This window comes from Leptonotus elevatus, chromosome 16, assembly GCF_054856555.1.
Source record: "Leptonotus elevatus isolate MCC_2025b chromosome 16, RoL_Lele_1.0, whole genome shotgun sequence".
Classification (NCBI taxonomy): Eukaryota; Metazoa; Chordata; class Actinopteri; order Syngnathiformes; family Syngnathidae; genus Leptonotus; species Leptonotus elevatus.
In genome coordinates this window covers 13252698-13278104 of record NC_141254.1, presented here as the reverse complement: position 1 = coordinate 13278104, position 25407 = coordinate 13252698, and the positions used below count along the sequence as shown (strand labels likewise).

Genomic DNA, 25407 nt, shown 5'->3' with positions numbered 1-25407 from the left:
ATCGGTGGGCGTCCCCTCCAGGTCTAAATTCACTTTTATGTTAATAGACACTCTCATTCTACTGACTTTAATGGGCTTTAATAATGCAAAAGTTCCATTGTGCAAATCATAGCCTAAGGCTTTTTTTTTTCCCAAGCTCGTCTTTTCTTGTCCAACTTGCAAAGGTTCCTGCCACTTGTATCCATAATGCTATGGTAGCTGCAAATAATTTCCAACATTTAATCCACTTTAACTTCTCATTTTTCCTATTTAAAGAAGATGTGGTCCTTCCTCACGGGTTCCTTCATTCACTTTGTATTTCCTTTACATATACAGATATACAGATCTGCCTGTTGCAGTATAACGGCCATCCATTATGTACCTGCCACACTGAACTCTTTTAAGGTATGCACAAACACACTCCATTTTGTTTGACACGGTCAGAGGGCTATTATTTTCACTATGTCTGTTATTATATTGTAATTTGGAGTGGTCACGAAAGGCACTATATCATACTGACAGCTGGCAACATTTCTGTACGTTAAATTGACAATCAGTACTCTCAATTTGCTTAATGCTGTTTCCACAACTACAACGACTCATATGAGTTTGAGAGATTGCACAATAATCAAGAAAACCCAAAAGTTTAATTCAAAGTAACTGTTAAGAGGTCGGTCCGCAGCTTCAGTTGCAACGAATCCCTTAATTAGTCACTTTGTGTGTGCACGTCTAGTCCGCACAAGCACAGTTGGCTGTGGTTCTGTTTGTTATGTGTACAAGAGTATTCCCAAGGCAGCGCAGTATTCCGTCACAACAAGCATCCTGTCAACAGCATGCAAGACAATTGCAGCCATTAGCAACCTAGGAATGAGTGATGCCTTTTTGATTTTCTGAAAGACAATGACTTTGCCATTGAACATTATGAAATGGCATTTGTAATGTCTTGGTTGTCGTGCAGGTTGCAGCTTGATCCCATTACTGAGTATTAAAATTATATTTCAGTAAATCCTCTGAGCTCCTCAAGAAGAGCCTTTCTTCCAGATGGCAGCTAACACAAAGGTGCGACCTTCAATTACTGGGCGCCACATTCCAATTAACCGTCGTTAAGATGGAGTCTCACACTGAACAAATAGTAAAGACACAATGCAAAAGTGCAAAATTACACACAATTCGGTTTAATATCTTCTGCAGACTTTAATGAGCACAGAGGAAAAACATTTTGTGTAAACAGCAGGTCATAATTACAAGATAAGCGGCGCTGTTAAGTTAACATTAAATACGAATTTGTATGCAGCATGATTTTAAAAATGCATTACCAACAGAGGACGGCATATTTTGAACTCCAATACACCTGTATTTTGGAATACAGTGACGGAGGTGAAACAGTGCAACCCACAGCAGACTTATAATTGAGAGCCCCGGGCCAGAAAGACCATGGGAAAAAAAAATAAAAACACAAAAAAACTGGATGACGACTAAGCAGAGAAAACTTTTAGAAAATAACTGAAATATAAAGACAAGTCCAGTTTATTTGTATAACCCTTAATCACAAAAGAGTCTCAAAGGGCTTCACAAGCCCACAGTTTACAAATATTAGCAGCATCTCCTGATCTAAACCACCCAACCAGGCAAGCAAAAATTAAATACTCATACATATACATAATATGTCCCAAAAATATACGAGGGGGTGAATTGCATACATTTAAAAAACTTGAATTTTTTTTTTTTTGGGGGGGTTCGCGGGTGCTACAATAGAGTTGCTTAATTTCGTTGACAACAATTAGGGGCTCCCTTAAAAGGGAAGTTAAGTCAAAAAAGTATTTTTATATTAATAAATTACCATTCAAGGGCCACACAAAATCGCTGAACAAGAAACAACTTGAAGTGCAAGCACTCATTTTGTAAAAAATTTTTTTTTTATTATTATTATTATCACAAGAATCAATTCATTATTGAGGTACTATGTTTGTCCTGCATAACATTCCAAATCCGCAAAATTATATTAGGCAGCATTAAGAGCCAGTGTAAGCGCAACTATGATATGCCTGCCATCTAGTGGCATTTGGTTATATTGCAACTTAAAACTAAAAAAAGTTGACTGCTGTATATCTGCAGTTTGGTACCCGCTGATACGAGCATGTTTGCAGATTTTTTTCCTTTTCTTTTTTCCCCCCCTCAAAATTTTTAAAATATTTAGTTTTTTACCTGTTTTGTCCGAGATCAAAAATTTCCCCCATTTTCCCCTGATTTTTCCCATTATAAAAACAAATAAATAAATAAATATTTTTGGGGTTGGGGTGTTTCATCAGGCATCTACTAAGAGTTGCCCATCCCTGCTCTAGCCCATCTGTTGTTGTGTGCGTTAGCTGATATGGAGCAATATGGCTGTCTTTCAGGCCCCCTACTCACCAGTAGCTGGCAACATCTAGTAAGGGGCCCTATGTAAGGGATTTCCAACACGTTGTTTTTGTGGTGTCTTCAGAAGTGCAATTGCTATGTCATTGATGGGCTAATGTCAGACGTCTCTTGAGGTCCCCTTCAGCTCGGGGGCCCTCTGCAATTGCCTGAATCCTCTGCCCTGCTGCGATACAGCTGACAACGATGACAAAACTGTGCACAGGCGCCGTTGTTGATGACACCTCTGTGAATGTGTGAATTTTGCCGCTCTCACGTTCTCACAACATCACCGTGTGTGCTATACGCGGACACAGCAGACTAACAGCTGCTCACTCGGATGGTGAATACGGTGTGTACGCGACACGCCATGATGATGAACAGTAATAGGGACGGCAGCTGTGGAATTTACGTGGCGCACATGGGTGGACGCAATGGGATAAGAATACGTTAGCAGGTGAACATGTTGGTTGACTTAATAAGTCTCTCAGGTCGCTCATTCAATGTCTCTGGTGGTTTTTAACATCTGGCTACAGTAGCACAGTACAGTGGAACGATGGAGCACTTTCAGGAAAAAATATCATGCGTCCTGAGAGCTTCTACTTGGTGAATAGTCGTTGTCATTCCCAACTACACAAACCTTAAAAAAAAAAAATGCAGTCTTGCATCTTGCTGCAATTAAACTGTACACTTGAGGCATTGTGCTGATGCCGTTACAAACTACAATGCAGAATAAGCTGTAAAATTAATGGGGCTGCAAGTAGTGCAAAGCCCACGGCAACATTTCTTTGACTACAGTAGGATATCTTGCATGGAATATTGCCATGTTGAAACGTGCAAAAAGTTTTGAGCGCTTTTACAAAGCGATTATACTGAGCTGTGAATCGAAACGTTTTAGTGGGGAGACATTGTCCTTGAAAACAACCACTTGCTTCTTCCTACTGGGACTACTGCAAAGAAATTACGGATAAACAGATGGGTTTGAAATAATTGCATGGCTTGTGGTGTTGTTAAAATCTGACATAGATGTCTTTTATAAACTTTTGTATTATTATTATTTTACTCAATACATTATAACCTAAGACAAAAATAATGACATTCAAGCAAAAAGAGTGGATTTTTACCGATTTATCTCTGTTGTAAAATTAAACAAATACAATTGTCGCGTGAGGTGCGGAGTTAGGACCCAAACGCAGACAAGACACGGGAGTTGAAAACGATTTTGCCAATCACATGGGCCCCTAAACGAGCAGTTGCTGTCTGTCTTTTTCGAGTTCCAACATAAAGGCATAAAAGCTGCAAGAGTGCTGCCTAGTTAGGACATCCTCTGCTACCTTGACAACTCCATCAAACAGTTTGCCAGAGGTCAGACTTGACAACACTCAACCTTCCTCAGCCTCTCACTTCTTTGATGATATGGCTCCCTCACTGGATGTCTTCATTGAAAACGATCAAAAGCAAGAAGATAAAATCTCTATCTGGCAAGTGTGCAAGTTTAGCAACAAAAACACTCGCACAGGGCACAAACAGGCAGGCCTCAACAGCCCACAAGCCGAAAAAAAAAAGAAGCAAACTCCCCGACTGCCTTTACGTGAGCAACATGAGCCGTCATTCTGTGCTTCAACTACATCTTTCCAGTACACAACTGAATAACGCAAGATAATGAGAAAAATTGAGCTCCTGATTGCGGAGACGAAAGATTGCTCTCCAGACACTTTCTCAAACCCAACATATGGTGATTTAGCTCATCAGCAGCAACATGATGAATGAGAATATAAGGAATGCAAACAAATGCTCAGTATTCACCTCAGCACCGCTACTTTAAAAATAGACCGTGGTGGAAAAGAAAAAATGAAAGTTGATATCCCCAGACTTAGATGAGCGGGTGTATTTGTGGATGGAGCACATTTGGGAGTTTAGTTGAGTTTATGGTCCTCAACTATGGAATAGCCTGCCAGCGGGCATCAGATCCACCGAGACCACAGATATTTTTAAGAGAAGGCTCAAGATACACCTTTTTTTTAGTTTGGCTAGTAAGCGATCTCTTTTAATTTATTAATCTTAGTGTCTTTTCGTTTTTAACTCCTTTTATCGTATTGTCCTTTACCTTACCCTTTAGCCTTTAAAGAAAAAAGTATTTTAGCTTTTAGCTTTTTTTATTCAGTTGTCTTTTAGCTCTTCTTATTCTGTTGTCTTTTCCTGAAGCTGAGCCACGATTGGTCATTACCCGAGGTAACGAACAGAGGTGAGCCATGATTGGTCGTTACTTGAGCCCTGAGCAACTGTGATGTCATTTTCCGTCGACAGCAAGTGGCAAAATGGCCTCCCCATAGATAAGAACTGATATATTTTGCTAGTTAATTCATATTCCACAAATGCAATATAAATCAGAATGCCATGTCTAGATTTGAATATTCTTGTAAAGTATTTTTTTTCTTTTTTTAAAGATGTCTGAATAATTTTATGCTTCACTTTGTGGGCACAATTTGGGGAAGATCTTTTCTCCAGAATGACTTTTTGCCAATGCACAAAAGGTTTTTAAAGGTATTCTTGAATCAGTTTGGTCTTGAATTTGACCTCAATCCAATAAAGCATCTTTGAAATAAACTATGACTAAGACTGTGAGCAAGGCACTATTTTAGGTCCAACAACTGTGTGCCCTCACAATTTGCCATGGAGGCACTCCATAATGGAGACAAAAGAGTTGTGGAAGCTGTTGTAGCTTCAAAAGTAAGACCCACTCTTTATATTCTTTCATTTTTAGCACCTCAAAGTTTTATACTATCATGCTAAAGGAATTTAAAAAAATGACTCTGAGGCAATAACCTTAATGTTTTCACATTTCGCTGAAGAAAAGGGTGACGTTCGAAAACTTCATTGTAGGTCTTCATTAGTGTGGGTCTTCCTTCAAGAGACTTTTTATCTTTAGACATGCTCGACAGACACGTAAACGCGAGTTGTGGTCCATCTATGAGAAAAAACTTTAGATGAAGAAGCCAAAGAGCCTCCTTAACCGTTTCCTTAAAATGCCTGACAAATATGGTCTGACAGGATGTTACCGTGGAGAAGAGAGGAAAAAAGGAAGACAAAGTGTTATGGAAAGAAATTAATGATCTCATTTTCTGCAACACTTCTCTTTTCCTTTAGATATATAGTACCATCAACGCCCGCAGTGGAAGATGAATAAATTAATCTGGAATAAATGTCCCCCTGCTTGACATATAATCACAGATTACTCTCGGTCATCTGTAAGAGATGGCGGAGGCAGTGGTGCTGCTGAAGGCGACCCACATTAACCTCTGGCCAGCTCAGGAACTTTAAGTTGAAAGAGGACTGAGGTGACTTAAGCAGATCTGCAAGGCTGCCCCCATAGCGGTGATTTACACCACGGCAAATAATGATGTCACTAATGAGAGGTTCATTAGCAGGTCAGCCCTTTGCCATGGTAACTCATCACTCTGCTTCGAATGCGCTTTATGACTTTGACTATGACTGATAAAGAGTTTTTAAAAGGCTGCATCCCGAGCAAACAAGAACTTGCTACATCCAACGGGCCAATTGTTTGATTCTTGGCAGTGTGAAACATAATTAAGGTCAACGGAGCGATTCCTCAAGTTGATTTATCATCCAGCCTGATAAATAAAATTTCCACACATTCTTTTCAAAGGAAGTGGCCCAAAGAAGGGAAGTAGGGGCGGATGAAAAACCGCAGATGGGTCGACCCTCCGCACCCGTCGCTCCTCTATTTAGATAAATGAATCGAACTGCTGTCCCTTTCATTTTTCTCAATTAAAGCCAGTGCCATTTGGAAAGCTTCCCAGTTCTACGATCATTAAAACCTTTTCACATCAGAGGAGGAGGGTTTCGATTGGTGGAAGGCTTCATTCAATTTCAGTCATCACTCTTAACTGGTGAACGAAGATAAACCGTAAACACATAGTTGTACAAACCAAAATATTGAGAATGCAAAGATAATTCTCAAAACTCACAGAGCGCTTTTACAATTATTGGGGATGTAGATGGTTGAAATGTACCTAATGTTGCGAGCAGTGAGTATAAATCTCTTAAGTGTACAGAGTGAAGCACATCATGTGGAATAAATTTAACCGGTAAATGGATCGTTGACGGCGGTAGCATGAGACGTGGTCTGCAGAGCACAACGCTATGAAAGCTGCACCGACCAAATACCAGAAAAATTAACTTTGTTCACACATAACACACATTGTTTAACAAGCCGCACACAGTACACAATGCACACACAAGAGTGCGCATCAATAGTGTATAACAGGCCGAGTGTATAATAGATGTCAAGAAATTGAGCTTGACTACAAAATTGAAACTGTTTCTCCAGAACAGAAAGAATATACTTTATTAGTATTGAATTTTTGCTGTTTGACGGTTTAAAATTACAGCCACATCAATGCTAATTTATGTTATCCTGTCTATCACATTTCCAAGCGTATGTTAGCATTAAGCTAGCAGACATATACTAATGCTAATGATAATAGCGTTGATACTGTACTGAAAGTACTTTGAATGAACATTTATGATGATAAATATACAGCTCGCAGATTTTGGGCGAGCTCTCAAACTAAACACTGCCTATTCCTCAAAATAGAATTCTTGCTGTTTGACGGTTTAAAATTACAGCCATATCAATGCTAATTTATGTTATCCTGTCTATCGCATTTCCAAGCGTATGTTAGCATTAAGCTAGCAGACATATACTAATGCTAATGAAAATAGCGTTGATGCTGTACTGAAAGTACTTTGAATCAACATTTATGATGATAAACAGCTCTCAGATTTTTGCCGAGCTCTCAAACTAAACACGACCAATTTATCAAAATAGACTGAAAACAAAAACTGCCATACAAGGGACATAAACACACAGGGAGGGAACCAGGCTAACTCTGAAGTTCATTTCATGAACCACCTGACTTACCTGACCTGCCGCAACAGTTATACCAATGTGAGAAGGCAGTGGGTATGAATAAATACAATACAGATTAATTATATTCACAATAGCATATTGTAAACATGTAGACCACAACAAAGGGGTCAAAAATAAATCTACAACCAGAAGCAAGCTGTGAACACGGTCTCTTAATTTGATCTATTCCATGTCGAATTATTACCACATCAAGCAGAAAGTGGTGAGTAATTAATTTTTTAGATGTTCTGTTTTCAGAGTGAGACAGTGGCTTGTAAATCCCTGAAGGTTACGTACATTTAGAAAGGAATGCAAATTCCTATCGACCCTGCAGCCAAGTCAGGAAATAAGTGATGGCACTTCACATCATCGCAATCACAGGGGAAAGAGAAGTGGCTAGACACACCTATGGCCGATTACAATTCATATTACCATTATCATGCTACAGGCGTTGACGATCGTTTAGACAAAAAAAGAAGCAAAACGTACATTGGTGGATGTCAGCATAGATATCTATAGATAGAGCCTTCCCTGTGAGTGGTCCCGCGATGTTCTCTATGTTAAAGCTCCAATTGTAAAATGTATCATAGCTGCATGCCCGAGGTTTGTAACAAACCAATGTGTGTCAAAATCGCTAACGAATTAAATGAGTTATAATGAACATGGAGACAAACACAAATCAAGCTAACTGATATCTATGGTCTCCGTCACTAGCTAATGCGTACATGCTAACGTACTAAGTAGCATACACGCTAACCCATTTAGCATTCAGGATGTTTGCCGCGATTACTATAATATTTACCACACTTTTACAACACCAAAGTGTGTAATAATTGACCCGGATTAGCAATGTGTCTGCAGATTATAATACGTTTTCAAATAATTGAATGTTGGACTTTGTAAAACGCATTGGACACCGTATGGTGTAGATAAAGCGCTACATAAGTGTTCTCCATTTACTATTGAGGTCAAATTTGATTATTTTCCAAGATATATACCTTTTTTTCACCGGAAATACATCATATTAAGTCACCAATCCAATTTATCACTTTTTTGTTAACCGAATGAAATAAAAACGAGTGTTTAAAATCTACAAATGCATGTACCTGTGATTTTTTTATGGCAATATGACTTTGAGAAGACATTTTGAAAAGTGTGACGCTTCAAACCGTTTCAAATGCTTCAAAAGAATGCTGTGACTTTTTCACCAGCTCTTCCTCAGTATAAAACGCAGTCACCCTGAAAAATTCAGCTACTGATTTATTGTTCACTCCATCTCTTCTCCGCCCGCCATCCTGCCACCCTCCCTGGATGACTATATGTCTACACATGTGAAGCGACTCGTAATAGATGGCACACTACCTCTCCCTCTCACACATACATATACATGCACACACACTAAACAGTCCACCCAACAGGTTTGATTAATTTGGCTCGTAACGCGTGAGAGCAGAGCTATCGCCAGCCTCCAGATGTTCCACAGTCCTTTTGTTTGCAACCCCCACAGCCCACATCCACACACCCACACCCAACACAGTGCCACTTGCATCCCCTCTAGCTCGCGGCAGTCGAGGATGTGATGTAGCATGTAGTGGGATTTGATGAGTTCTCCTTTGCTTCTGTAAGCTCACTATGAGCTGCGCCTATCTGTTCTGCGTCAGAAAGAGAAGCTATCACTCGGTGAGATTGCATCAGGAACTTAAGTACCGTTAAGGAATAAAAGCGAATGCTGGGTTAACACTTTTCAACGCCTGCGAAGCAGAGCAACCCGACATGTCAAAGTAGGGCTAGCTTCTCCTTTGCTATACTGTGGCGTAATAAAACAAACGACAAGCAACAAGATGACACCTCTCGGATATTATCACCTGGAAAACTGCGTTGCCTGTATCCATAAAACTGGAAAGGCATGAGAAATATCTTTTGGGGGGGGGGGGTTTAAAGAGAAATAACGGTATGGAAGTTGAGATAGACATCAACTATCCACATGGCAAACTAGCTCTGGTTTATCACTAGGTATGCTATTAGCTTCTTCTCACTTGCCAGTGGTTGTTGTTCACTGGCCATCTCGAAATCAATCGACCGAGCTTGACTGAACAATTTTCAGTGAAAGCAACGTGAACACAGAGATGGAAGGCTTTTGACGGCGAATGAGCACACGATGAGACAATTGTGCAGCGAGGACGAACTTGAGAACTGACCTCCACCTCAAGCAGCTTTGCAATGAACTCGGGCAAAGCTTGTAAACAAAGAAAAAAAAAAAATCCCAAAGACACACCAACATATTGTACAAAATCTTTCTAGAAGTGTACTGAAAGTCAACTGCAAAAAAATGGAATGATAAATGTCATTGTTTTGTACATAAAACAAATATATCCTGATAGGAGTTGAAATAAGCGGTTTTGCATCGCAAAATTTGGCTTTTGCGCCTCATTAAAACAACAACAAAACTAAGATTTTGAAGTTTTTCACAACTGCGGAGACTTTCCCAAAAAGCTTCGATGGGCTGGACGCACACATGTTAAGGTTACCAGAACGCGCTTACAACACCTACACACAAGTTTAGTGCTACTTATGCCACAACCAGCTAGCTAGCAACAAGCTTCACTGGGTACTAGTGTGGCTAAACGTGTTAAACTACACACATGTCAAGTATCTTTCTAACGAAGTGATGGCGAGGAAAGCCGGAGAAGCTATGCTAATTGCTAAGCTAACCTAAGACTGACACAACTAGATTGTTTATCACCGCAATTGGTGATTGAGTCCACTTTTCACAGACATCAGGTTGGAAGTGCGCTAAAGCAGACAACATCCCACTTTGAACAACAAAATAACAGGCAAATTAATACGCGTTTTGACTCCAGAAAAGAGGGTCTACTTGCTAAATAGAAACGGAAATGAATGACGCTACTATGCTACACTGTATGTCAGCTAGGAGGTGTGGCCTATAAGCTCAAAAATATATTACTGTAAACCGTTCGTAAAAGGAATGGATAATAGAAAATTGTAAAGATATTTATATCAGTAATATTTGCTTGTTTTCACAATAGAGTCCTAAGTTTTGATTGCGATTTTTGCACAATAAATGTTCTCAAATTACATTATAGTAGCTTTTTGTTTGTTTTTATTTAGTTTTGCTTCTATATACAAGAATATACAGTTTGCTGTTGTACACAATGTGGATTTAAGAAATAAAAACTCTTGATTATATAAAAAAGAAAACCAACTGTTCATTAGTTTTTTTGAGTTGAGACATTTTCATCTTGGATAACTCCCTTCGCCCATGAAGAGGAAACTCGGCAATGAATATTGATGGACGGAAGTGAGTGGCTCCAATTCTGTATTATCACGAAAAGGCTCAGTCTGCCCGCTGATGATCGGCAGAGCGTTAATCCATTTTTTGGGGGGTTTAGGAGTGATGTGATGCTGAGTTTGCAATACTGATGACAGTTAATCTGCAAAACACTCCTTATCACTTGGCGCCACGACAGCCCTCATTAGGACTTTCCACATAGACTCTTTGATAATGTGCGATTTAGACGCATGCCTGCCAACATTATATTGGGCACACGTACCGCAGCGCCAGGCGCACGCTTTCTGTGAAACAGTAAAGCCAAGCATGGTTTGGGGAAGAAAAGCTTTGGGCTGTAATCTACTAGGATACTGAATACTACATCCCATAAGAATGACATCATCACCAGCCAGGGGCTCCGATTTTTCTATTAGCTCGTGAGTGGATCAGCAACTACCGTATATTGGATGATGATTCTTTGCATCAATATCTCGGCCAACAAACAGCCGAACCTGAACATAAAGATACTGTGATGAAAAGCTGAAAAACTAAAACTGAGGTTCTTAACCTGGGTTCAATCGAACTCTAGAGGTTCGAGTCTCAGGGGTTCTGCGGAGCCCCCGCCCACCCCGACTCAAATGATTTGTGATGATTCGCCCCACTAGGCCAAAGAAAGCGGTCAGACGAATATGTGTTAAATGAATTCACATGTGTAATGGTGTTCCACAGGGTTCAATTCTGGGGCCTGTGCTGTTTTCATTGTAACAGCGTTGGTTGTTTTAAATTGACTTGATGATTTGCCATGCCAAGTTGAGCAATTCTAATCCAGCACAACTAGCTAACTAGCCAAACAAAAGGAAAACACAACGCTTTATGAATTCAAGGCGAAGAGGGAAAGATTTGATGAAAAGGTTACTCTAATTGTTTATTTTTGTTCACCACTAAACGATATACCAATGTCTAAATTTGAAAAAACAACGTTATTTTTCAATAAAAAAGTGTTTGGTGAATGCACATAGGAAACCTCTAGCAAGGTTAAGAACCAACGAGCTAAAGTGTGACCAGTGTTGAGCAAAAGGACAATAAATTTTACGCAAAAAACATCAAAAATAGTTTTTTATATTTGTAAACATTGAAACAAGCAGTTGGAACCAATCAGCTTTGTTTGTTCCATTCGAAGTTTGTCCATTTAATGTGTGTTTTCGCTAATCGGATTGTGTCTTTGGCCAATACCATCGGGAGCATACACACGCGGCCGTGCACCTGTTAATGCTTCATAGCTTTTGCACTATTTGATTGGGTTTGACCAAACATGGTGAGGCATGGACAGCTCATGTGCTAGTGTGTGCAAAAGGTGCGAGGGAGTTAATCATCGGAAAACGACATTGGAGCGATTATACATCATAGTGAACAAAAAAAGCTGTGAAGTGGTTCCGCTCTAATTGAATGCAACTTTTCAAACTCTGTTCCCTGTAATTCGCTTCCTTTTCTTCATTTCATCACCCCCGGGGGGGGGGGGGGGGGGGGGGGGGGGGTCACATTTCAAGCCTTTGCCAAGCCGGCAGTGCCTCCGCTAATCAGGGATAAGAGGGAGACAATGCACAAACATTGCAACAAAGACAATTGCACACTGTTTGTGTAGGGGTCATGCACATGTTTACTCGGGAGTTCATTTGTCGTCATATCACAAGAAGCACGGCAGCCCCCTCCTCATTTTTTCCTGTTCATCATCTAATATCACCACGTTCCTCAGCTTGGTCATCTCGGATCTCGCTACAGAGTTACTTGATATATAAATAATGAATACATAAATAAATATACACAAACTAATCACTTAACAAACCTTTTATCCCTCAAGTGCCTCATCTTTTTATTTGATCACAGGATTTTGGCTTGTAGTTAAAATGCTAATTTCAAGTTGATTTTGATTCACATCAGATTTTGTAGCTCATTATATTAGGCATGATCAAACCACCCTGAAACGTGCTTTCATTCAATTCGATTATGAGTAGTCAAGGAGGCCGACAACCAATATTTGTAGCTGAGATTCGTTTGCAGGATAAAGGAAAAAAAATTTCAATCCAATTTTGAATAATACAATGCTAGCACTTTATTTCATTTATGTGCCTTTAAGCATGTTCAGATGTTACAGGTTAGTTTTATCTTTATTTTAGTTAGGCAATAGATGTCTTTGTTTTTAAAAATCTAAACAAAAATTAAAAAGTGCAGGGAACTCCCAGGCACACACAGCAACGTTTTAGAAAGTTTAATTAAAACTTAAACAAATAAATAGCTTCCTAAAGTTTTTTATTGTAAATAAAGTTGTCCAAAATTGGCAATGTTTTACTTAACTTTATTTTGGGTTCAATAAATATTTCCATGAGGTTTACCCAATTTTAGTATAATCTGTTATCGGCCAGCAGATTAAAAATAAATAAATAAATAAATAGTGCTGTCAAAGTGAAAGCGTTAACGAATTGATTAATCACAAAAAATGACTGCATTATTCACATTATTAATTTTAAATGCAGATGATCATTTAGCTTCAGGCGAATTAATTTTTTTATCGTAATTAATCGCATGACTTCCATAGTTAACTCACGATTAATCACAAATTTTATGTCCGTTCTAAATGTACAATAAAAAATTTTTCTAGGTTTTCATACTCTAACAAAAGTGGGGGGGAAATTTTGAAACTAATAGAAATAGTTCAAATGAACTTTTGACGTTTATAGCCGTCAATGGCAGTGAATGAGGCTTCCGGGTGGGACTGAGGCAAGCGTCATTATTATTTATCTGCTCCTTATGGCTTCTCGCACACATCTGGCTATTCTCACAAAAAAAGTAAAAAGTAAAGTAAAATATGGCCACCTGACACACTAGTCAACTTATAGTAAAATGTGGGATGATTTACTTTGTGGCTATAAATCATTTTCCAAACTCCGCATTGACGACATCAGATAGTGTTGCAAAACAAGCCTATAAAGCGGGGAGGTTAAATTTCCAGCCCGGAGGGGATGTTAATTACACTGGATGACGCTAATTGAGTCACAGCAAAGCAATCAAAGAAGACAAGTGACGCAACGGTGATGTACGGAGCCAATCGCTCACAACAGAGCACGCAGAACTCGCGGGACAAGGAGATTAATGGCCATCCTTTTCTATAGAGCGCACGCTGCGTTTGCGAGATGCAAACATATGCTGGAGCGACACCCAAGCACAAGTGCTCCAACAAAGATGGGAGAAAAAAAAAAGAGGCGCGAGAATCACACTTTTCAGCTGCGAGTCCTCCAGTAACGGACAGCGGGCACGTTTCAACGTGAGAAAATGATGCAGAAGGACGTGTTGGGATGGCAGGGGGGAGAACACAAGGAATTCTTAAAAGAAAGAGGGTGAGACGGGAACAGAATCTTGATTTAAAAAAAAAAAAAAACGCAAGCATGCATTATTCTCTCGTTCCACTCATCTTTGCGGCAGACGACTGCAGGCAACCTCTAGCGGCCTTCGCTCTTCTGATGCTTCGTTTTTCTTCTCCTGCGTCTTTGGATGAGCGATAACAAGCGAAGATGATGACGATCAGGCCTCGTGACATAGAAATGGCCCTTTTCTTCTCACTCACGCCATTTTTGCTTCAATGGGGCTGTTCGGTTGTCTCGGCTGTTTTGACAAGCTGTAATTCTCTTTTAGCTGCAAGAAACGTGAACGTGTCACAGACCACTTTCATGTTTCATACTGCATTCTTTTGAGAATTTATCCCCCAAAAATGTGCTGATTGCCTTTGCGATCTCTGGTGAGGGTTATAGATTTGACAGCAGATATAAAAAGTCTACACACCCCTGTTCCAATGCCAGATTTGTGTGATAAAAAAAAAAAGATTAAATCATTTGCAACTTTTATCCACAATAAATGTGAAAACCACTCAAATATAACTTGTGATGAAGCTGTGTTCAGAATTAACCAATTCAAATTTGTGTAAAATGTAAAGACGAGGGAGGAGTACTGATACGAGGTATCGGTATCGGGCCGATGCACGGCCTTATTTCAAGGTATCAATACTCGTGATGACGGCCGATACAAGTATGGGCTGCCATCTTGTGGATCGATCAGGCACAGGAAATGAGAAAATAGAAGAATATTTTTAGGGAAATGCTATATTGGGGTGTATGTCTTAAATTAAATCTAAATTATCTGTCATTGTTCTTTTGGGGAAATTTTGTGCATCATAAGTACTAGTAGTATCTGTACTTGGTATCACTATTGGTGACTACTCAAGAGTTGAGTACTTCGGACATCCTTGATCAAAAGTAGTAGTGGTATCGATGCTTGGTATCGGTGACTCTCAAAGAGTTGAGTATTGGTCTGGAGAAAAAAGTGGTATTGAACATCCCTAATCAAAGTACTAGTGGTAATATTAGTACTCGATATCGGTGCCAGTGACAACTCAAGAGTGAGTACCCGTAATGGTATCAGTCTGGGGGGAAAAAATGGTTATCAAACATCCCTGGTTAAATGGAAGTCAGAACGCACCTGCCACCATTTCAAGTGCCTCTGATTATCAGTGAATAAAGTTCAGCTGTTCTAGCAGGCTTTTCCTGACATATTTGTAATCACATCTCCCAGCACAAGCCATGCAGAGAGCTTCCGCAGCATTTTGTCAAGGTGGAGGAAATCATGAACAGTTTGAAATAGAAGTCAGTGTTAGCACAAAAGGTTCCAGCTTCTGCTGTGCCACCTCATTAGTTTTTTCAAAATGATTTGTACAGGTCAAATGATTTAAGTCATTGAGTCCGAATCGGCCCGTCTGCCTCCAGTGGAACAAGCACAGGCATCCCGAAAAGCTCAGCTTTAATTCACGTCGTTTGTCTTTCTCATTTGTCTCGCCACAAGGGAAGACTTTCTATCGTATAGATGTCACCTGCCTGGGAGGCTTCGCTCCTCAGCGTTAAATCACTTCTATGTCACTGATAGACTTGCTAAGAGAAATCTCAGTACAGTAACATTTCATATCAGATCAGCATTGTATCGTTTTGATTGATTTGATTTAGTTTCTGGATTTTGAAAGGAAACAAAGAAATCACAACAAAAACTTATCCTGGCGTCCTGTTTTTTTTTTTTTTTTGTGGTGCTTTGAATTCTCATTCGCATCTAATCGGTAGCATGCTGAAACCGGAACGACTTCCTGCTTCCATATCTAAGAATCGTGGGAGATGTAGTCCTACTGCTGCAGTTGCTGGTGGTCAGCACTGACACAAGCTGAGCTTTTTTCAGCCAACTCCGAATAGCTGCCGGGACCAAGCAAAAAAGGTTGAATATCGGTGAGTGCATTGCATGTTAAGCGCTGGTGAACTATCAACCACGATAGCATTTAGCATTAGCTAAAGTAATAAACTAGCCCTATGGATGAAAAGTATTCGGCACATTAGCCCCCAAAATGAATGAAGACTGACTACCGTTTAAATTTGGTAAGAAATCATTGTATATGAGATTTTCAGCTTAATTGTAGCATTTTTAATTGGGAATATTTTCCCTTTAGAAGCTGAACAGCTAAACAACAATAGCTTCAGAATATGAAGATCAGTTGGTGACTTGAAAAGCTATAACGTTTATTAACGCATTCACTGCCATTGACGGCTATAGACGTCAAAAATTCATTTGAACTATTTCTATTAGTTTAACATTTTTTTCCATTTTATTTAACAAGAGTATGAAAACCTAGATATTTTTATTGTACATTTAGAACAGATGTAAAATGTGTGATTAATCGTGAGTTAACTGATGAAATCAATTAATTACAATTAAAAATTGTAATCGCCTGACACACTTAATTTGTAATAATATTTTCTTCTTTTTTTAAATCGCGTCAGGCGATTACATTTTTTAATTGTAATTAATTGCATGACTTCAATAGTTAACTCACTATTAATCACAAATTTTGTATCTGTTCTAAATGTACAATATTTTTTTCTAGGTTTTCATACATAACAAAAGTGGAAAAAACTATTTTAACTAATAGAAAAAGTTCAAATTAATTTTTGACGTCTATAGCCGTTAATGGCAGTGAATGAGTTTAAAAAAAAACAGCTGATACATTTTGTAATCAGTTTATTCGTCAAAGTGGAACCTTAACAAAAATACTCTTAACATGAGCCTTGTTGAACAGTGTTAGAGGAGCACAACGTGAATTGCATCTCTCCAACTCACAAACACACTGCATCTTTGTATCTGAAACACTCGGGCTGGGAGCTGAGAACCGAGGGAATTCCAGTCATGATGAAAGCGAGCAGCTAACTGTCGAGTAAACAGACCTCGACCAAACTGACAGAGCAGGGAGACCCCGGGAGTCATCAATGCATCAAAGTCTTTCGAAAGAATAGTCTCAAAGTGTTAGTGAAAACATCAGATAAAAAAAAAGTTCAACTTAAGATTGATTAATAAACTAACCAAGAGTTGTCTCATTACTTCAGAAAATGTGACAAATGATTAAACATTTGCAGTAATGATTGTCTGAGTGTCCTGATACTTCTGTGCATAGTGTGCCACCATCCTCTGAATGAAGCTACTAATTGGTGTGACTACAGTTATAGGCCTTAATTAATGTAATGCTTCATATATGATTTATTAGCACGAAAGCGTGTCAAAATGTGTTAGCATGTGAAAAAACAGGCTACTGTGCTAACAGCCTGACACCGTTTTAATAAGATGCATACGTGTAGGCAGACATGTAAAATAAAATAGTAAATTAGTTAAAAAATAGTTTGTTACTGTACTTTATAGTAAGTAGATTTTTTATGTATCTGTGCTTGAGTTTTTTCTTTTCTGATTACTTTTTACTTTTACTCGTTCCATTTGGAAGTTGGAACCTTTGGACGTTGTCGCCTACAAGATGATGTAGCCAATGATTATTAGCAAATACATGCTTTCTAACAGCCAGGGTGGAAAAAAAAAAACTTCTTGTGTTCTCCATCTAATCTTCAACTTCAATCAAAACTCAAACTTTCAAAGTTTCAACCACACAAAACAAAAAAACAACTGTAACTGAACAGCACTGCCAGATCAATACCATTGCATGATGCGCGGCCGGCACTGCGGTCTTAACTCCTCACGCCGCAACTGCAAAGAAAAACAAGCTCATCAGCACACACTCAAGAGAAAGCTTTGAGCGGACCATCAATCACGGCGTAAGCAGGAAGAGAGGAAAATGACAAATGGGAGTGAAAGCAAAGTGCACATAAAGATGCACGCGCGCACAAGCGCGAGTGTGTTTATGGCTGCCGGCCCGGGCTGGAGGACGAAAGAAAGCAGGTGCAATCCTGCAACTGCAGTCACAACAATGACTCATCCAGGCTGCTCTTTTCATTTCACAGGCGCTAGCGGGAATTTCTGGAGAGACCTACGCCCACGCCGTGCAGCTGTATTATACAGAATTTGATGTCGGCATACAAGCACAGACGACAGGATTAGGTAAACCTGCAAAAATATTCCTAAATTGGCTAACTTAATGAGTTATTAGTAAAAGTAGGACATTTGTGATATTTATATTATTGTGGTTGCTTATGCTAGTAGAGAACTACTGCATCATATATAGAAGATGTTTCTAATATGCTCATACCACATAGCTGAATTAGGAAATCAGGCTCTTAACTCATTCAAACCCAAAAACTTATAAATAAGTTTTTTAATACTTTGTCCTGCATTCCCAAAAAACGTATTTATAAGTGTGTGTTTTTTAATGCTAGAGCATACAGCTTCTGACATGAAGAGGTCGCTTAAAGCAATGGTAGTTCTTACATAAAACGGCCAGCAGGTGGCAGCAGAGTATAAGAGATCAGCCATGTTGCAACAAGCTCTTTTTCCCAGTGTTTTCAACAGGTTGTAGACAGAAATTCATTTGAACTATTTCTATTAGTTTAAAAATGTTTCCAAGAGTATGAAAACCTAGATTTGTTTATATTGTACATTCAGAACAGATATACAATTTGTGATTAATCGTTGACATTTTAATTAGGGGCAATTAGTAATTAATCGCATGTCTTCAATAGTTGACTCACGATTAATCACAAATTTTACATATGTTTTAAATGTACAATAAAAAACGTTTTTTTTAGGTTTTCATCAAAAAATTCTGAAATGAAAAAAAACAGAAAAAGTTCACATGAATGTTTGACGTCTATAGTGAATGGATGAATGAGTTAAGAGTGACTTTTCCTCACCGATCGGCTGAGAAAACGATTACGGCTGGTAATGGTAAATATTAAACTTGTTTAATATTTATAATGGCAAATCTCGTGCGTGGTTAGGACAAGACAACGATAGCCAATTAGCTAATCACGTGTAGCTTGTGCTGTTACCAGATGAAATGGATCGATGGCTAACAATGATTCAGGACATATTTATGATTGAACTACGGTGACATCCACCTTATGTCTTCCTGGACCCCAATTAAAATTCACCAAAATCACATTGCACTACCTGCTCCAACACTTAGACTTTGATATGCAGTGGAGGAAACGAAGATGTACATCTCGAGACCATTTATGTGCAAAATAACATGATATGAAATTGAGACATCTCAATCCACATCTTCCCTCATAACATCCCGAAATGCAGGCTGTGGCTTCCACCTCATTGTGTCTGATATTAAGTTGCAAATGGGGAGCACTGAGGCCTTCGGAGGAGGAGGACTCATGTAATATGTATAGCCTCTCTTTCTTACAGCGTCTGCTCTGTGTGTGCATGACGAGGCCTTTCATAGCAGTTTGAGGAGGAGATGCGAAAGAGAGCAGATGCGAAAAAGTTGCACCTCTCTAGTCTGAATCAAGCTGTTACACAACACTGGCGGCATAATCGTCTTCACCTTTACAACAGCGTGTTGACTCTACACAATAGTCATAGTTACTGTATATATTATCCTTCTATACAAGATAGTGTTGTATTTTTAATCAGAAAAGGGAGTTTTCTATAGAAATCATTCATATTAAGTGGTGTGACACTTCACAGACAGGCAAACATTTCTAATGGATGTGTTTGCAATTTTGCAACCATGCTAACTAACTATTTGTAAAGGCTTACCTCCGCAGCCTAAATGGAGTGTGAATTAAATATGAAGGTTTTTGCATAATTCATTAACTTTCTATTGTTTCCGGAGTGGTGGATTTACACTGCATGGTTCAAGTGACATTTTTATTTATTTTTTGCTGTCAAGTGACATAATTCAGATATGTGTCATGGCGGAGTAATTAGAAAAAATTCGAATACGCTCATGCCTCTTTCCAAATGTGCATAAAGTCCAAAAGATATTAGAATCAGTGTCGCTAAAATTCATCAATTGGTGATGGACAGAAATGTCTTCTCAAACTCAAACACTGTAAAAAAAAACATAAAAAAGAGACACACAAGAAACACACTATAAATCAAAACCACAGTCAAACAGGCCGACTCATGATGAAATAGAAGGAAATACATTGGGAGAGTGATTGGAAGGGAAAGTGCAAAAAGAACTTAGCAGTTCTGATTGCGTGCAAATCAAGACGTGCAAATGGGGAATACGATGAAGAAGAAAGCAGACGGAGGGTTGTCAGGTCAGGATTTAAAGCAACTTTGCTTCACTCACACACACAGGTACACACCCAGCATACTGATTGAGACCAAAAAAAAAAGAATATTCTTTATTCTATTTTCAATGAATACTTAATGAGTTTTCCCTTTCTAACAATACATTTTTTGTGAAGATTGACCCAGTAGTTCCTAAGATATAAGGTTTCAAAAGAAGGAGGCCACGCCCCTTTTTGACAAAAATGTCAAAGTTCAGTGGCCCGTAGCTCCCACACCCCTGCTCCGATTGACCTCAAATTTGACATTTAGTGTTGTCGCATCACTATCAACAAGTACACCAAGTTTCATTTAAATCAAACTGCTTGGTTAAACCCACTAAGTCATCGATCAATTGACCTCATTGATAAAGTTCAAAAGTCATCATCAGGCAACGGCGAGTTGAAGGAGAACCAGGTAGTGCTAATAGACTGCAGCTTTCATGCTGCCTGATATGGTACGTGCGTTCATCTGTATCGGGGGAATGATTGACAGCTGGCGTGGTACCATATGGGCTCGGGCGGCGACAACCGGCGCTGAAAATAACCCAGCAGGTGCTTTGATCAAAGCGGCTTCCTATTTTCATCAGCACGCTTCGGAGGACATCTGCATAGCGGCTTTGCTCAAGGGAGCTCTGACACAGCAGGCTGGGCTTCCTCGGCACACACAAATACATTTTCCCTTTCAAGCAGCCGGGAACGAAAGCACAAAATAACTCCCTCTGATGGGAAGTGAGACGAGAGGACAATTTCAGTTTGTCGCATATGGGAGGGAAATGTGCAAATCAAAAATATCCCCAAGTTATAGTTGAACTTGTAGGGAAATATGGTGGAAAATTCCTCCGCGCTCGCATTGCTTAAGACGGCTCTTTCAAAGCGTCAAATTTGATTTTTTGGGGGGGGGGAAAGTTCAACATAATCTACTTGAAGTTTGAAGCTTCACAACTGAATGTGATAAGCGGTATAGAAAATGGACGGATGGAAGTTCTTTCGAGTGGGAAAAAAATGTCCGATTGGGAATGAACACCTTGACCCCCATTAGGGACTCGTTTATATTTGAATAATAATTTGAGAGAGAGCAAGGTTTTACACTATATATATTTATTGTCTGCATCCGGGCATACCTGCTGCACGTTCCTAATATTTTGGCTATCCTGATTAAACAAACAATAATAGACAAAGTTTAACAGTTAATTAACAAAATTTGTGACCATGTGTAGATTGTATTTATTGAAACTAAAAAAAAGTATATCTTGCATATCTATCCATCCACCCGTCCATTTTCTATATTGCGCTTTCTCATTAGTTAGCTGCAGCCTTTTGCAGGATTCCAAATGTGGACGTACCGCAATTAACTCATTCACTGCCATTGACGGCTATAGACGCCAAAAATTCATTTAAACTATTTCTATTAGTTTTTTTTTTTTTTTTGCTTACTACTTCCACTTTTGCTAACTAGAGTATGAAAACCTAGAAAAAATGTTGGGTTAAATTTAGAACAGATATAAAATTTGTGATTATTTGTTGGTTAACTAGTAAAGTCATGTGATTAATTACAATTAAAAATTGTAATTGCCTGACGGGCCTAATTAAAAAAATATATATTAAAAATAAGGGCCGTTTAATCGTAATTAATTGCATGATAATTTTCTATCTCTTATAAATGTACAATACAAAAATTCTAGGTTTTCATAAAAAATTTAATGAAACGAAAAAAATGTTAAACTAATAGAAATAGTTCACATGAATTTTTGACGTCTATAGTCGTCTATGGGAGTGAATGAGTTAAAAATAATTGTAGTTATTAATTATAGTCTGTGAGCGCTTCCTAAAAGATGATTTAGTTTGCCAAAGCCAGTACTTCACCATTTTGCTGCCGAGAACAGTGCTTCTACTTGTCTATCTCCAAATAACAACACTACTGCGGCTTGAGAAGAAGCAGCACAAATATACTTGATTACTCCAGCAAGAAAATGGTGGTGGGGGGGAATACAAGCGCATTTTTTTGTCAGGAGCAGAAAAACACAGCTGCGGGCGTATTTCTTTTAAGTCCTGACCCATGAAACTCCCAAAGAAGCATTTTCACTCTAAAATATTTTCTTTGAAGTCAGCAGCCATATCAATAAAAATAAATAAACAACAGGCAGAGAAGGCTTGGAGAAAAAGAGCTTATGAGTATTTGGTTGGATTTTGAACAAAAAGTAATTGCTTAGAAAATAGGAATTGTCAATATGATCATGATGATGTAATTAAAATACTTAATTAACAAACCGCACTGTGACGGCCAAAATGTTCTCAGTAGGTCTGCTCACCGTTAAGTTTGTACAAAAAGCGGTACACGTGCCGTATAAGCATCCAATGCAACGGTTCCTGACCACTAAAAAAAGAGCAGGCCTATAAAATATACATGAAAGGCGAAATGTTCTTGCTTTAGCACACAGCAGTGTCCTGCCTCACTCACTTGGAGCATAAAACATTGATGGGAGGCGCACATTTGAACTAGTGGAGAGGAGGAGCATCCTTCCATCAAGTGCAGGGTGAGGAAGTTCACCTTTTTTTCCCCTCTCCGGACCTCCATAAAGGCCTGGGCGACATCATCGCACCTTGGGTTCATGTGTTCCATGTGAGGACGCATTGAAATGTCTGACGTGCGTTAGAAGTACAACATTAAAGGCGGCTAACACTTTAATTACAAGGTCAGTGATGCTAGCTTTCTGCGCCATTCCTGCTGTGGAACTCATGAGAAAGCCAACAGACGGTAACAATGCTTTGTTTTGCTCTACATGCATCTTTTAAATCTCCTCCGACATGTCAGCACTGGCCAACCATCGTTTACTGTCTTACATCATCGTAAAGTGCAACAATGACCTTTGCTACTAGTGTGATAACAGAGCTTCAGACAGTTAACTATAACCTTTCAATCCCACTACATTTCATACATATGAGGCAAGCGCACAAAGCTTTGCACTTCTAGGATCCAGAACCGATAACCAGATCCGTAACTATTTTGGTAAATAATCAAGATAATAAATGTTCGTACCGTTTCCATCTTTGTGTCGTGTTATCAACATGAACAAGAATTGAACCCGTCAATCTCAAGAGTCTCTTACTTGGTCACAAACTTCTTCTCACCTTCCCATAGCGACGCTGATGTGAATGAGCTTTGGGAGATTTGAAAACACTGCGGCAACCATGTGATGTAACAGCTACATTCTATTCAATAAATATTCAACCTTCATAAAAAAAAAAAAAACGGTCTCTGATTAGTAAATAGTACCACAAGCAGGGATTCGGTTGATAATATGCAGTACAATCTGGATCAAATCCTGCTAGAAATAGCGAAAATCCACAAAGTGGGTGAATTAAGCCTCCCTATAAAGGTTTATAATTGTCAAAATTAGCGTTTTAATCGTAAATATACAACAAAATATGATCTCAAAATAATTTTAAATCAATATTATGCAACTTTGCGGTAATGGAAATATAAAGTGTTAGTTTAGTGCACTCATTTGTAGCTAGCTAGCTTAGCTAGTTTGCTAGGACACAATTAGCATACAGTAAGTATAGTAGACGGAAAGCCACGAAAAGGGGTTAGTTGTTGAAGGCAATAAGATGATGTTTTGTGAACGCAACCCTTCCTCATCATGAATGAAAGCAGCGGCGAAAGAATAGTCACACGCGGCCCTGAACCAACGACCCGATCTCAAGGAGGTGTAATTGGCTTTTTTTTTTACATCAGCCTCTAAATCTGCCTGGGCCTCACTTGAACAAGCCGGTTGCTTAGCAGCAGCTCCCCTCCGGTCGCTCCTTTACTTCTGCTGTTGTTGTTCCATTATATTTATTAATTCCTCTTTCCGAAAGGTGTATTTGAGCGTGTGCTGACCTGCAGCCATCTGCATATATCCGGCCAAGGTGCAGATCCTCCTCTCGCATCCTCCACTGGGCAGGAAGATGGTGATGATGGCCAACAGGGAGCTGACAGCCAGCAGGGCGCACCCTCCCGAGCACAGTACTGCGCTGGTCTGAAGAAACAAACACACGTAAAAGCAATTTTAATCACGTGAGGGGGGAAAAAGTGAACCTAGCGACAGCCAATTTAGTTTGGGTCGAACCCTGTTGAGAAATACGGCAGGTTAATGGCTGTCTCGGTTTGAAAACTGCTCTCGGTGGCCAAACAACAGGGTGCTGCTCCTACTCATTATACCGGCGCTTAATCACACACTCGCTGCAAGCAAAAAAGGAAGGAAACAGACCGAGGAAGCACTGTAACATCAGTTCGAGTTAATTACAATGTCAAGAGAAAATAAAAAATGACATCACAGTTGCTCAGGGCTCAGGTAACAACCAATCACAGCTCGCCTGTTTTCTGTGTTTGGTCATGTGACAGTCACAAACTCAGCCATTATTGGTTGTTACCTGAGCCCTTATAGGCACTGTGATGTCATTTCCAGTCGACAGCAAGTGGCAAAATGGCCGCCCCCCTGAGACGGATAAAAATGGGTCGATTTTTCTGCTTCATTTATAAAACGCAATATTCATCAGAATGTCACACAATACTATTAATTCCCATGTAAAATTTCCAACTTTGAAAACTCCAGACTTTTCAAACTCTTTTAAGGTAACAGTCATAAGGTTGGGGTGAGACACAGCAGAAAACTATTACAGTTCATATGTTTATTTATTGGTCTTATTTTTTTCAATTGTCGTGTGCAAACAAAATAACAGCTGAATTATTTTCCTTTAATTTGCAATCGGTAGTGAATGACCGATACCCGTGGGTGTTTCTGAACATCTTGCCTCCATTTTCGTCTCCATCATTGTCTGCTATGATGAAGGTGCCCTTGTGTTACTTTACGCACCCAGTAGCGGATGTGTTACCCTGATGTAAACATTGTTCCATAAGGCATGAGGCCATGGTGTAAATCTAACACGTTTAGCCTACGACGACAAATAAAGGTCAAAAGAATGCCAACAGCGTCACAGCCCTTCGCTAACACTCCCGTCTGCTCCTGTGCCAAATTAAATCAACTTGCAAGCGAGAAAGTCACTCTGCTTTCAACCTCGCTTTGCTCATGTCTGTCACATCACCAGCACAGGTTTAGAGCTTTGATTGATTTCCCCCCCCCCCCCACATATTAACTCATTCACTGCCATTGACGGCTATAGACGTCAAAAATTATTTTTAACTATTTCTATTAATTTAAAATTGTTTCCACTCTTGTTAA

General features: G+C 39.3%; 1 protein-coding gene and 1 long non-coding RNA gene across 2 annotated transcripts in view; one reads left to right on the top strand and one right to left on the bottom strand.

Moving 5' to 3' along the window:
- Positions 1 to 25407, bottom strand: part of lhfpl7 (LHFPL tetraspan subfamily member 7) — a 67710-nt gene that overhangs the window by 24734 nt on the left and 17569 nt on the right. Inside the window, exon 2 of the mRNA XM_086097793.1 lies at positions 24066 to 24204. Coding sequence (XP_085953919.1) covers positions 24066 to 24204 — 139 coding nt within the window. The remainder of the gene's footprint in view (positions 1 to 24065; positions 24205 to 25407) is intronic.
- On the top strand, positions 15833 to 24475 carry LOC147160856 (uncharacterized). The gene is made up of 3 exons (XR_015097340.1): positions 15833 to 15910; positions 17960 to 18056; positions 24044 to 24475. It is a non-coding gene; the product is annotated as an uncharacterized LOC147160856 (long non-coding RNA).